Here is a 12,956-nt window from a genome sequence, read left to right as displayed (position 1 = left end):
ACAAGGTGAAAGTCATTAGGTCTGTTCAAAAATAAAAAGGCTAAACTTCAGTAGGCAATGGGAGACATGTGTCTAGATTCCCTATCACACTTAGTTTGGTTAATAAGAATAACATTCTTCTTTAATTTGGTGTGAGTCAGTCCTTTGTCACATGCTCCTGAGTACAGTATCAGTACCACTGAGGGCCACCACCTACTCCCAGCCATGCAGACCAGCGAAAGTGAGCATCCTATATGTGCCTAATATTTGATGTATTAATTACTACTTCCCCCTAATATTCTGCAGTTGATTTTGCTCCACCTTCAGACATCAGTAATTAAATTGGTTAGAGCAAAGTACTAACCATACTGGGAATTCTTTGTGAACATATACATCCATTTCATACAAAAAGCATTCTATTTCATGGTCACAAATCCCAACCCAATATGAGCTGCAGTCTTGCAAATGATAAAACACTGGGTGCTGGGAAGTGCAAAAGTGTTGAGAAAGTATGCAGATTGTTGTTGTTCAGTCACTAAGTTGGATCCGACTCTTTGTGACCCCATGGACAGCAGCACACCAGGTTCCTCTGTCCTCCACTATCTTTGCAGATAGTGTTGGGCAAAACTCCATTCCCACCAGGCAAAACAACCCAAAGGATGTATTCTACTGCAGATGGAGGAAGGAAATTTGCTGTGGGTTGAATTACCCTTCTGGGTCCGCACCCCTCCTCCCAAATTCATATGTTGAAATCCTGACCCCCAGGATCTCAGAATGTGACCTTATTTGGAAATACGCTGGTGCAGGTGCAGTTAGGAAAGTTAGCATGAGGTCATACTAGTACAGTAGAGTGGGCCCCCAATTCAGCATTACTGATGTCTTATAAACAGGGATAATCTGGACACACGTACATACACAGAGAAGATCGTGTGGAGTTGGAGGCAGAGATACTACAACAAGCCAAGAAACACCAAAGATTGCCAGCAAACCACTAGGAGCTAGATAAAGAAACAGAGTCTTCACAAGCCACTAGCCTTGCCTTGATCCTGGGCCTCCAGTCCTGTGAGAAAAGAACTTTCCATAGTTTAAGCTACTCAGGTTGTGGTACTTTATTACTATAGTCCTAGAAAACTAACAGTGAATTGTCATTATCTTAGATGGATAGCATATTCTTTTGGTGCAGATATAACTCACTTTTCGCTCACTGACCAGTGAGAGTTAAAAATTTAAAACCCAAACATCTGTAAGAGGAAGAAAACATAAAGGACAGTGTGGGTGGCCTGGCGTACCTGCCAACTAGGCTTCTTTTACTACACCCCAGGCCTCCTCTCTAATGGGGATCAAAGAAAGCTGAGTAAGCTGCCTCCATAGTCACCAAACACCCCTTCTGCTTTCTCACCAAACACTCCTTCCGCTCTCCATCACCCCACGTAATTGCTGCACCCTCAGGCAAAGTGCTGAGAGGAAGCACCCTGACTAAGCTGCGGTTGTGTGTTCTCCCTCTCCCATTTCAGTATCCTGGCAAACAAGACAGGAAATGGACACAGGGAGACTGGAAAAAAAGAGCAGGAAAGTCAAACAAAAATCAAACACAACTAAAATAGACCAAAGAAAAGAAGAAAAGACACGAGGAGAGATACAAGGAGGAAAACATAGGCCTGACTGGTCAGGAAAATAATTGCTGAAGGGAAAAACCTAAAATCTGTGGATATGGACCCCTAGGATAATCATTATGTTGTTCCCGGAAGCCATTAGGAGATTAAGATTCTCCTTGCGATCACAGTGTGTTCACATCCTAACAAATTATTTCTGGAATTCAATCATCAAACTTCTGGCATGTGCTTATTATTTTTTTTTAAATAGCTCAGTTCTTTAAAGAAAATCTACGTGATTCTACGTGAATTAACATAGAACACTAGAATGATAAAGCCAGACGACTCAGAAATCATTCAATTCAATTTTTGAGGTGTACAGAGAATTTAACAGTCTCGCCCAATGTCACACAGCTTATACCCGAGTTAGGCTAAAAGATTTTGTAAATATTTTGATTTATGAAGAATCTAGGTTGATTTATATGAAGAAAATAATCTTAACTACTTTTGAACCTTCACATCTCCATAGTGTTTTTAGCATATTAAAGAAGAGGTCTTTCGATAACCATATGGGAAATTTCAGCCTAGAAAGTTTTTCAGAACACAAAGTAAGAAGCCAAGGTAAACAAAAATTTATTCCAGCTGAAATATTGATTGGAAAACTTTTTGATAGATACATATTTTTTATATAAATGTATCTGACCACCTGAATTTTAAATGTTTTGTTAATAATTACAGTAACACTAATATGAACTTAATACTAGCATTTGCTGGATGCTAGGCAATCTTCTAAGTGTTTGATATATGTTACTTCACTCAATCCTCAGAATACTGTATGATTTGGTCCCATTATTCATCAGCCCTATTTTGCTGATTAAGAAATTGAGGCAGAGAGACAATATCTTTGCCCAAGGTCACACTATTTGTGAGTAGTAAGGCTGAGATTTGAACATTGGCAGTCTCGCTCCAAAGTCTATGTCCTTAGCCATCACACCAGACTGCCATTTACCACCCATTGAAGCAACTGGCGTATCAGTTCGCGTCTATCCCTAATAAGTGGTGAAGGCACGATTTTATCCAGGCTCAGATGGTAAAGAATCAGTCTGCAATGCAGGAGACCTGGGTTCGATCCCTGGGTCGGGAAGATCCCCTGGAGGAGGGCATGGCAACCCACTCCAGTATTCTTGCCTAGAGAACCCCCATGGACAGAGAAGCCTGGCAGGCTACAGTCCACGGGGCTGCAAACAGCCAGACATGGCTGAGTGACTAATCACACAATCTGATTTAGAGTCAGTGCTCTTTCCTATGACAACTATACTGCCTTTCATAGTAGCATACTCAAACCTCGCTTTCACTCTCGTCAGCAACCACTAACAGAAGGTCGTAGTGTGAAGACCCAGAGCAACATAGACACCATAGAAGCATATAGGACAAGGACTCCTAACCACCAACCCACCAGCCATGGCATAAACTAGAGGGTTTGCTAGAGGATATTGTCTCTTCTGGTCCTCCTAGCTCATGCGTTGTACTCTTGTGTCTTCACTCTCAGGAGATGATGTGGTTGATGGAACAGACGCTAGACCAGGGAGCATGAGCCCTGGGTTGCAGCCTTAGAACAACCTGGAAAGGGCAGAGTGCCACTTCCAGGGTAGACATCACCCAGCTGGCTCCGGAAGTCCTCTCAACTAACCCAGGAGTGAGCATGACTAGTTTACAGATGAGGGAACTGAGATTCAGAGAGTTAAGTAATTCCATCAAGATCAGCAAATATGGTATTCAGTGCAGGTCTGCCTGACTATAAAATCCTCATACACACTTGACCAAGTTGCTTCTAAAGTCACTTTAAATCCTCCAAAACTCAGATTCCTCAAATATAAAGGGAGGATATTTTGCTAACTCAGTATTCTCTGTATCATGGAGCCCTAGGGATTCTTCAAAGGTGTCTCAGAAGTCATTTTGGGAAGGAAGTTCAAGGAGACAGGGCCCAGAAAGCCAGCTACCCCTGATGTGTGCACATGTGCATACATGCATGCGCATACTTACACATACACAGAAACTCCGAGCAGTGCCCCTCTTAGCTTTAACACTTAGAAGATCAGCATGGCGAAGGTACAGTAAAGAAAGAAAAGGCTGTACCCAAATGTCTGCTGATCTAAATACAATTTCCCTTGTATCTGTGAAGAAGGCCTGCTTACCCAGGGCCAGCTAGTGAGAACCACACTCTGAATCTTCTTCTCTTGTCACCAATCCTTGAGGACTTCAATTGGTCAGAGATAAAAGGGATATAGCATTTGTGGTTTAATTCTTTTTTTTTTTTTAACTTTTAACCCAAACTGTATTTTATTGAGTTTAGACATCATCTATTTTAAGAAACACTGTTATATGTACCAATAAGAACGAAAAGATACTGCTGTTCAATACGATGATGCATCATCCATTGTAAAATAAATTGTAAATTCCGAGACAGTGAAATGTAAAAGACCTTAGGGATGGTAAAATTGGGGTTCTTGCAATGCCATGGGCTACCTGTGTGGCTTAATTCTAATTCTCTTCCTCCTGTTTATCTTGCCTCTTCTTTTTATCCTGTCCACTTTCAACCCTGTCTTCTTCTGGCCCAAAAACCAGGTGGTAGAGAGGAAAGGAGGGGTCTATGTTGGTAAGATATGATTTAATTTATTTACTCCTTCAAGTCCTGCCTTTCCTCTGCCTGTATTCCTCCCCAGAGCAACAAATTGGTGCTTAGATGATCACTATCAGGCAGGCATCTTGATGCATGCATGGAGAGTCAAGCTTTACTTTGTCCCATCTCTACAGCTCATATCCCTTTCACTAAAAGCTACATATGTTGAAAAGAATAAACCCAACGAAAGGCAAGTGTTAATCATGGTAACAGTGATCACATCTTTTTAAAAACACTTATTGAGGTATCCTTTACATACCTTCAAATTCACTCATTTTAAGTGTGCAAGTCATTGATTTTCAGAAAACATAGAGTTGACAGCTATCACCATAATTCAAATTTGGATCATTTCCATCACCCCCAAAGATAGCTCAAGCACATTTGCATTTACTCTCTGTTCCTACCCTAGGCAATCACTAATCTACTTTCTGTTTCTTATAGATTTGCTTTCTCTGAGCATTCCACTTAAACGGAATCATATTATATGTGGTATTTTGTGACTGGCTTCTTTCATTTTATGTACTCTTTTGGAAGTTCATCTCTTGAGCATGTCTCAGTACTTCATTCCTTTCTACCTGACATCTTTTTGAATGGCAGCATTATATGGAGGAAAGATCATGGTTTTCAGAAGCATGCAAACCTGGGGCCAGATTAAAGTACCACTTTTTAGTTGTGTGACTGGGCAATTTGTTCAACCTCCCTAAAACCAGTTTGTCGAATAAAGATACCAATCCTTCCCTCAGAGGATTATTCTGTCAATTAAATGGCTTGTACCAGCAGACAATGGGCACTCAAGAAATCTAGTCTTTCTGTCTACATTCCCCAGGAATCATTGCTTTTCTTACTCCTGCATCCAATTGTAAAGTGAATCCTTCAGCCTCCCTACCAACCTTCACAGGAAGCCTGAAATGAGAGCCTGCATAACCAGCAATATCAGAAACAGAATTCCACCCAGGGGAATCACAGCCTTCACTAATGGGGTCCAGATGGTGATGGGGTTAAGGGATTTTCCTCAATTATCAAACTGTCATTTTTCAGAAAGGTTAAACTGTATCTCATTATTTTAAGGAGGAAAATGTTTTAAATTATACACCAGAACATTCAATAGAGTTGACCTTACTTTTGCAAGGCTCTAAGAATAACCCGTTTTCCCACGAATCCTTATAAACCTGCCCCCAGTAATATTCCTCAAATAACATGTAAGCAAGTAGTGAAAGGCTATAATTCCCTGAATTAATAAAATTCACTTCAAATCCTCAAAACTTAACTGGTACCCAATAGTTGCAGACTCTTTCTTTCCTAAGCCTTTAGAAGAAACTGAATTTCACGTGTGTAGCAGAATAGACTAAATTGACCTCCTTGTTCATTTCTCCAGTACATCTTGTCTGATTAGAACATGTTCTCAATTTGAGGTCCAGCTCAAAGGAATCCTGGATATAAACCCACCATAAACTGTTAGACACAAAGTTTACAAATATTCAATTCCTTAGCTCTGAACATAAAACTCTCTGTTCTAAACCTGTTTTTTCTTCCGAACCATTGTTTCTTTATAGATTTTAATCCACCATGATTCCCTTTTGTGTTTCTGATTATTTTTCTCTCTTTTTCTCTGATACTTTTCAGAGCTGCATTTCCTCCCCCAAATCCTTAAACACTTAGATTCACTCCCAGATTCACTTCTTGTTAAGTATAGTATAACAGACAAAACAGAAAAGGATGATAATTTTCAATACTTCTACTAAATAGAATAGGTTTGTAACATTTTATATGTCTCTCACTTCAAGGAGATTAGTAGAGTGTATCATTTTTAATCATATAAAATATAAACTAGTTGTCAAATGTAAACTAGTTATTAAGAGAGGTGACATACAGCTTTCTAACCTTTATATACCAATAATTGTCACCATATATATTAATGGCACTAAAGATAAAATGATTCTTTCAAAAAAGTAAATTGGATATAATTCCTATAAGTGATCAATCTACAACATTATCACAAGAGTCTAACCAGAACTTCTACTGTGATATAATCATACTGATAAAGACAAACATATAAAGACTAAATCCAGACTGAATCAAACACTTAAATCAATGTACCTGCATAAAGATTCCTGTGTTTCCTTGCTCTTTGTACTTATAGGAACTGTTAACAAAATCCACAATTAAATTTTCTCCCACTATTGAGAGATCAGGAGGAAGTGAGTGTGGTCTCAGGAGAGAAGTTTTTACTCACTGTCTTATCACCTAAAATAGGCATGAGAATCCATAAATGTGATAAAAAGAATTAAAAATAATTGGGGAAGGGAGCCTAAGCAGCTTAAATTTAGTTAAATTTGTGAATTCCCCCAATCTTGAAAAAGTTTTTCTCAAGTTCAAACTTCCCTTTCATACAGTACAGTGAAGAGGGTAATTTATATCCAAGACTTTATTTTAGGGATCTTATTTAGGGATCTTATGGGAATTTGACTCATGGTATAAATAGTTTAGTAAATCCGGGATTTAGCAAAGATTTCTGTGTAGTACATGTTTAGCAGCAGATGACAAAATAATCTTGAGGCATGATGATTTAACTTCACTTTGGTGCAAAAACATCTTAAGCCTCAAATTCCAAAATGTGGCCAGCATACTGAAAGTTAATTTTGGAAAAAAAAAAAAAAAAAAAGACACTTAATGACCCAAATATGCAATATATATACAAAAATCACACAACTTTTGGATTATAATTTGGCCTATAGTTTGTTCATAACTCTCTAGACAATCCTGATCTCAGGGTATTTGGTTAAAATCTCACATTTGTAGAGATCATCTCTGAGGCTTTGATCACTTTAAATATCCATTGTGTGCCAGCATTCATACATCATATACATGAATTACCAAATAACGCTAAGAGGCTCCTACCCCGAGATGGCAGCAAGTTTTTGGTGTGCCTGGCAGGCCATTTCACAGCCTTTGGTTCTTGTCTTGTGCATTTCCACCCGGAGAGAGGGGCAGCTGACCGAGACGTCCCCAATGGAAATGACCAATTCTCGGTACAGGGCCACCTGCGTGTTGAACTCTTGCACAAGCTGGAAAAGAAGCGAGTTTCTTTCATAAGACATTTATCACCAGAAAGTTTGCTATTTTTTCCTACCTTAACAGAGGCTTTCATTGACCCCTGAGCCACCTCAAATCTCCTGCTAAAGAGCCTCCAGAGTGTTTAAAGATTGGGACACAAAGATTGTTAAGTTCTCTTGGCCCAAGGCAAGTGTTTATTTTTCATCCCTAAGTCTGGTCATGGAAGTTCTATTTCCAGACCTTCTTGCTCCCATCCGTTCAGACTCAAGTTTCTGACGATCGAGAGCATATTTGGAGAGCTACCATGCCACTCCCAGGTCACCAGAGAGAGATGCTGGCAACTCGCGCATAGGATGTTCTCGATTACAGCTGGGATGTGAATTTGAATTGGCCTGCGGATTTCAAAAGGCCAAAGGTAAGGTAGGTTGTATTAGGCAATCCGTTCACTTCCTGCCGGACCACTGAACAGTTCGGGCTCTGGTGTCTGACAGGAAGATCCGCCACAGCCTCTACGCTGGAACCTTCGTCCGCTCCGCAGCTCCCTGTGCGTCCTGTTTGGGTTTGTTTGCTTCTGTCTCCCCACAATTCAGCACTCTTACCTTCCTAATCCCTCCCTCCCTGGTGAGCCAGCCAGTTCACCGAGTCTTTCGTATCTGCCATTCTCCGAGGGGTTAGAAGGATGACCTACAACCGCTGCCCCCAAGACTCTCTCCGCGGCACTTCTTGGCGGGTCCTTGATGACCCAGGTGTCACCCCAAATCTGGGGGACTGCAGATTTAAAAAGAGTGCACGTGATTGGCATGGAGGAGATGAGGGTGGCGGAGTGGCTGGCACTCAGGCGGACGATTAACGGACACGATTCCCCCACATCCCCAAAAGGGAAAAGAAAAAAAAGGAGACGCATTTTCCACCTACCATCTTACAATCGTCCAGGGCTCGTTGGCTTTTGTGGGCGCTCTCGGAGCCGCTGCCCCTGCGCTCCCAGTCCCCGCTCTGCAGCGGGGGCTTGCTGATCTGGAAGATTGAAGAGCGGGTGGACCGGCTGGGGCGCTTTTTGCGCCCATTCGGTGCAGAACTCATGCATACACATCCACCAAGCCGAAGCCGCTGGTGCAGTGCGCCCCGGCGCGGGCGGCCCGGTCGTTGCCCTGCGAGCCGCCGCCGAGCAGCCGGAGCTGGGACCCGAGGCGCGGCGCTCACAGGGTTGGGGCTGGCTGCGCGGGTGGGTAACCTTCAGCTTGAAGGAGAGCCGGGGAAGCGCTGGCTGTGCCGTGCAGCATCGCTTCCACTAGCAGCGAGGAAGGGGCTCGATCAAGTTCTGCTCAGCAACACTGCCGGCCCTGTCCCGGGAGCTGGGCTCTGGCGCGGGCTCGCACCGCTTTCCGCTCGGCATGGATCGCAAGGCTGGGCGAGAAGGAACACGCCGCCCGGCGGTTCCGAGTTTCCATTCAGATGGACAGTTTTCAAAGCCTGCGCTGCCAGGTGGAGGGGGGCAGCGGGTGGGGGTGCAGCGGGGAGAGTGTCGCTCTAGCTTCGGGTGTCTTCCCACGGCGGCGGCGCTCCCCTCTCTCCGCAGTCACCAGGCCTGGAAGGGCCAGCTGTCCCCGAAGCAGGCAATTGGTTCTAATCCGTTGTCTTGATCCCTCGTCTCCACGGGGCTCGTCTGTTTGAGGATCCCAAATGAATCCGTGGCGGGACTGGCAGACGCAGGGAATCAGTCCGGCTGACGTGGTTCGCGGCCCCGCGCATCGATAGGATGGGAATACTAATGTGATCTGTCCATACAACCCCCTTCCCCCTCCAGGGCTTATGCACTTATCCAATCAAATCCCCGGGAACATCAATTGCAATATTACTTCATCGGCTCTATTATTAGAAACGAAAAGTGTCATCAGAGTGGAGCACATTGCCACATGCTGGGACCTAAACCCAGATTCCAGATCAACCAGTGTGGGCTTGAGGCCCTCACCGTCAGAGGCATTCTGGGGCCACAGATGAGCAGAGCCCGAGGAGGAAGTGAGGTTTTTACCTCAGAAGGAAGATCTCTTTCTTGATAACAGTATTTTAAAATACCTTTGTTTCCCTGGGTTTTGTCATGTTTTTGTTTTTGTCTTTGTTCAGCATGTGCAGGGAGGGAAACCAGAAGCAGCGGGAGCAGAAGGCAAGAGGCCTTCAGTCAAACTGGTCCTCCAGCCATCCCATCCCATCTTAACTAGTGAAGTTCCTGGTCTTCCGTTCCAGAGGCTGGGTACCCAGCTCTGAGAGTTTCCCAGCGGAAATCTGAACAAGAGCCAACAGGCCTCCCTGGACACTGGAAAGGCTCAGTTCTCCTCTGTGGAGCTCAGTGACCCAGAGGCCAAAGGAGGTGGCCCATGAAAGGGGGCCCTGGAGTGAGTTCTTGGCCATTTAAGTTCACCCTTACCACTGACTTCCTAAGATTCTTCTGGAAGGAAGAGAGCTAGTGTGGGCATTCAACTCCGGTGCTCTGAGAATGCTTGTTCCCATGAACGGTTTGTTTGGAGGGGACAGATAAAGAAGTCTGTCACAGGGGAACTAGTTATGTGTTGAAAAACCTCATGAAGAACAAAAAGGAAGTTTCTAGTCCGTCTCTTATGGGGTTATAGAGAGTATACAGAGAGGGAGAGCCAGAAATAGCCAGAAAGGCTAACACCCTAAGGAGACGTTTCTAGAATTTATTTTTTTTGCAGCATGGATAAACATAACAGGATAGTATAATAAGAAAGATATTTATTTTTTGTCCTCAGTTCCCGATGCAGAGCTCTTAAAACTCTTGTTATTTCCTCAGTGATAAGGGTGATAGGGGGCTTCCTAGGTGGGACTAGTGGTAAAGCATCCACCTGCCAATATAGAGGATCTAAAAGACGTGGGTTTGATCCCTGGATCAGGAAGATCCTCTGGAGAAGGAGATGGCAACCCACTCCAGGATTCTTGCCTGGAGAATTCCAGGGACAAGGAGCCTGGTGGGCTATGATCCATAGGGTGACAAAAAGTTAGACATGACTGAAGCAGCTTAGCATGTGTGCGAGGGTGATAGGAGCCCCTTGTCACCAGAAAGACCAAGCCTTGATTAGGCATTTGGAACTTTCAGCCCTATCTCCCAGCTTCCACAGAAGGGAGAGAGGCTGGAGACTGATTTAATCACAAAGAGCCAATAGTGTAATCAATCATGCCTACATAATGAAACCTCCATTAAAAACCCTAAACGATGGGGTTCAGGGAACTTCTGGGTTGGTGAAGACATGGAGTTGCTGGGAGGTGGCATACTCAGAGGGGGCATGGCATCTCCACCTCCCCACTCCCATACCTTACATACCTTACCCTACACATCTCTTTCTGAGTCATAATCTTTATAATAAACTGGTAAGTAAAGTGCATTCCCAAGTGCTGCGAGTCATGCTACCAAATTATCAAATCTGAGAGGGGTTTGTGGGAACTCTTGAGTTTGTAGCCAAGTTGGACAGAAGTTAACTGCTGCTAACTTGGGGTGTTGAATTGTAGAGCCTCAGTTGGTTTTGGAGAATTGGAGAAATAGTGTTGAAAAGAATCCACGTATTTGGTTGGAGAGGAAAAAACCCTCAGGGGGAATATCTGGATGGATATTCAGCTGCATTTGCATTGCTATTAAGTCACTAAGTCATGTCTGACTCTTTGAGACCTCATGGACTGCAGCACTCCAGGCTCCTCTGTCCTCCACTTTCTCCTTGAGTCTGCTCAGATTCATGTCCGTTGAGTCAGTGATGCTATCTAACCATCTCATTCTCTGCTGCCCCTTTCTCCTTTCGTCTTCAATCTTTCCCATCATTATGGTCTTTTCCAATGAATTGACTTCACACTAGGTGGCCAAAGTATTGAGATGCAGCAACAGTCCTTCCAGTCTTCCCTACGGCAGAGTTGGGGAAAGAAGCATCAGCCCCCACCCCAGACTTTGGTGTGCAGCAGCTGTCTTCCAGGTGTTTAGATGGTCCAGAGACCAGGGTGAAGGGGTCGCTTCTTGGCTGGGTCTCCACAAAGATAGGAAGATAGAGATTAACTCTTAGCCAACTCTGACTGTGCCTTGTGCCCCCCGGTCTCAATTTTCTCTCTACTTCCTGTGTGTAGGGAGGAGGGAGTGGAGAACACATTAGAGGGTTTGGTGAAATTTTCTAGGATCTGGTGAGTAGTTAGGATGCTGAAGGAAGGTACAAGGAGGTGAAGGAAGGATGGATAATACTCATTTGTAAATTCTGTTTAGTTCAGTTCGGTTGCTCAGTTGTGTTCGACTCTTTGCGACCCCATGGACTGCAGCACGCCAGGCCTCCCTGTCCATCACCAACTCTGGCACCTTGCTCAACTCATGTCCATTCAGTCGGTGATGCCATCCAATCGTCTCATCCTCTGTCATCCCCTTCTCTTCCTGCCTTCAATTTTTCCCAGCATAAGAGTCTTTTCCAGTGAGTCAGTTCTTCGCATCAGGTGGCCAAAGTATTGGAGCTTTAGCCTTCAGCATCAGTCTTCCAATGAATTTTCAAGACTGATTTCCTTTAGGATTGACTGATTTGATTCCTTGCAGTCCAAAGAACTCTCAAGAGTCTTCTCCAATACCACAGTTCAAAAGCATCAATTCTTAAGTGCTCAGCTTTCTTTATGGTCCAACTCTCACATCCATATATTACTACTGGAAAAACCATAGCTTTGACTACAGGGACATTTGTCAGCAAAGTGATGTCTCTGCTTTTTAATATGCTGTCTAGATTGGTCATGGCTTTTCTTCCAAGGAGCAAGCATCTTTTAATTGCATGGCTTCAGTTACCATGCAGTGTTTTTGGAGCCCAGGAAAAGAAAGTCTCTCACTGTTTCCATTGTTTCTCCATCTATTTGTCATGAAGTGATAGGACCGGATGCCATGATCTTTGTTTTTAGAATGTTGAGTTTTAAGCCAGCGTTTTCACTCTTCTCTTTTACTTTCATCAAGAGGCACTTCAATTCCTCTTCACTTTCTGCCATAAGAGTGGAGTCCTCTGCATATCTGAGGTTATTGATATTTCTCCCAGCAATCTTGTTCCAGCTTGGGCTTCTTCCAGTCCAGCATTTCACATGATGTACTCTGCATATAAGTTAAATAAGCAGAGTGACAAAATACAGCCTTGACATACTCATTTTCCAATTTGGAACCAATCCATTTGTTCCATGTCCAGTTCTAACTGTTGCTTCTTGACCTGCATACAGATTTCTCAAGAGACAGGTCAGGTGGCGTGGTATTCCCATTTCTTGAAGAATTTTCCAGTTTGTTGTGATCCACACAGTCAAACCTGGAGAAGAGAAATGGCAACCCACTCCAGTATTCTTGCCTGGAGAATCTCAAGGACAGTGGAGCCTGGCAGGAAACAGTCCATGGGGTTGCTAGAGTTGGACACGACTTAGCCACGAAACAACACAGTCAAAGGCTTTGGTGTAGTCAATAAAGCAGAAGTAGATATTTTTCTGGAACTCTCTTGATTTTTCTTTGATCCAACAGATATTGGCAATTTGATCTCTGGTTCCTCTGCCTTTTCTAAATCCAGCTTGAACATCTGGAAGTTCTCGGTTCACATACTATTGAAGCCTTGCTTGGAGAATTTTGAGCATTACTTTGCTAGTGTGAGATGAGTGCA

General features: G+C 43.6%; 2 protein-coding genes across 4 annotated transcripts in view; one reads left to right on the top strand and one right to left on the bottom strand.

Moving 5' to 3' along the window:
- RGS7BP (regulator of G protein signaling 7 binding protein) overlaps nt 1–9,130 on the bottom strand; it is a 107,194-nt gene extending 98,064 nt beyond the window's left edge. The window contains exons 1-2 of one of the 3 annotated variants that reach the window (XM_081518314.1): nt 8,221–9,130; nt 7,150–7,316 (exon numbers count right to left, since the gene is read on the bottom strand). In XM_081518314.1, the coding sequence (XP_081374440.1) occupies nt 7,150–7,316; nt 8,221–8,385 (332 nt within the window). In that variant the 5' untranslated portion in view covers nt 8,386–9,130. The remainder of the gene's footprint in view (nt 1–7,149; nt 7,317–8,220) is intronic. The other 2 variants (XM_081518313.1, XM_081518315.1) reach the window with 2 other exon arrangements.
- Nucleotides 1–12,956, top strand: part of SREK1IP1 (SREK1 interacting protein 1) — a 374,836-nt gene that overhangs the window by 232,651 nt on the left and 129,229 nt on the right. The gene's annotated exons all lie outside the window — the stretch shown is intronic.

Source organism: Giraffa tippelskirchi, chromosome 8, assembly GCF_054371585.1.
Source record: "Giraffa tippelskirchi isolate mGirTip1 chromosome 8, T2T-mGirTip1v1.2.pri, whole genome shotgun sequence".
In the NCBI taxonomy this organism is placed as follows: domain Eukaryota; kingdom Metazoa; phylum Chordata; class Mammalia; order Artiodactyla; family Giraffidae; genus Giraffa; species Giraffa tippelskirchi.
The sequence above is the reverse complement of the archived record's forward strand: the minus strand, read 5'-3'. Positions and strand labels throughout refer to the sequence as shown.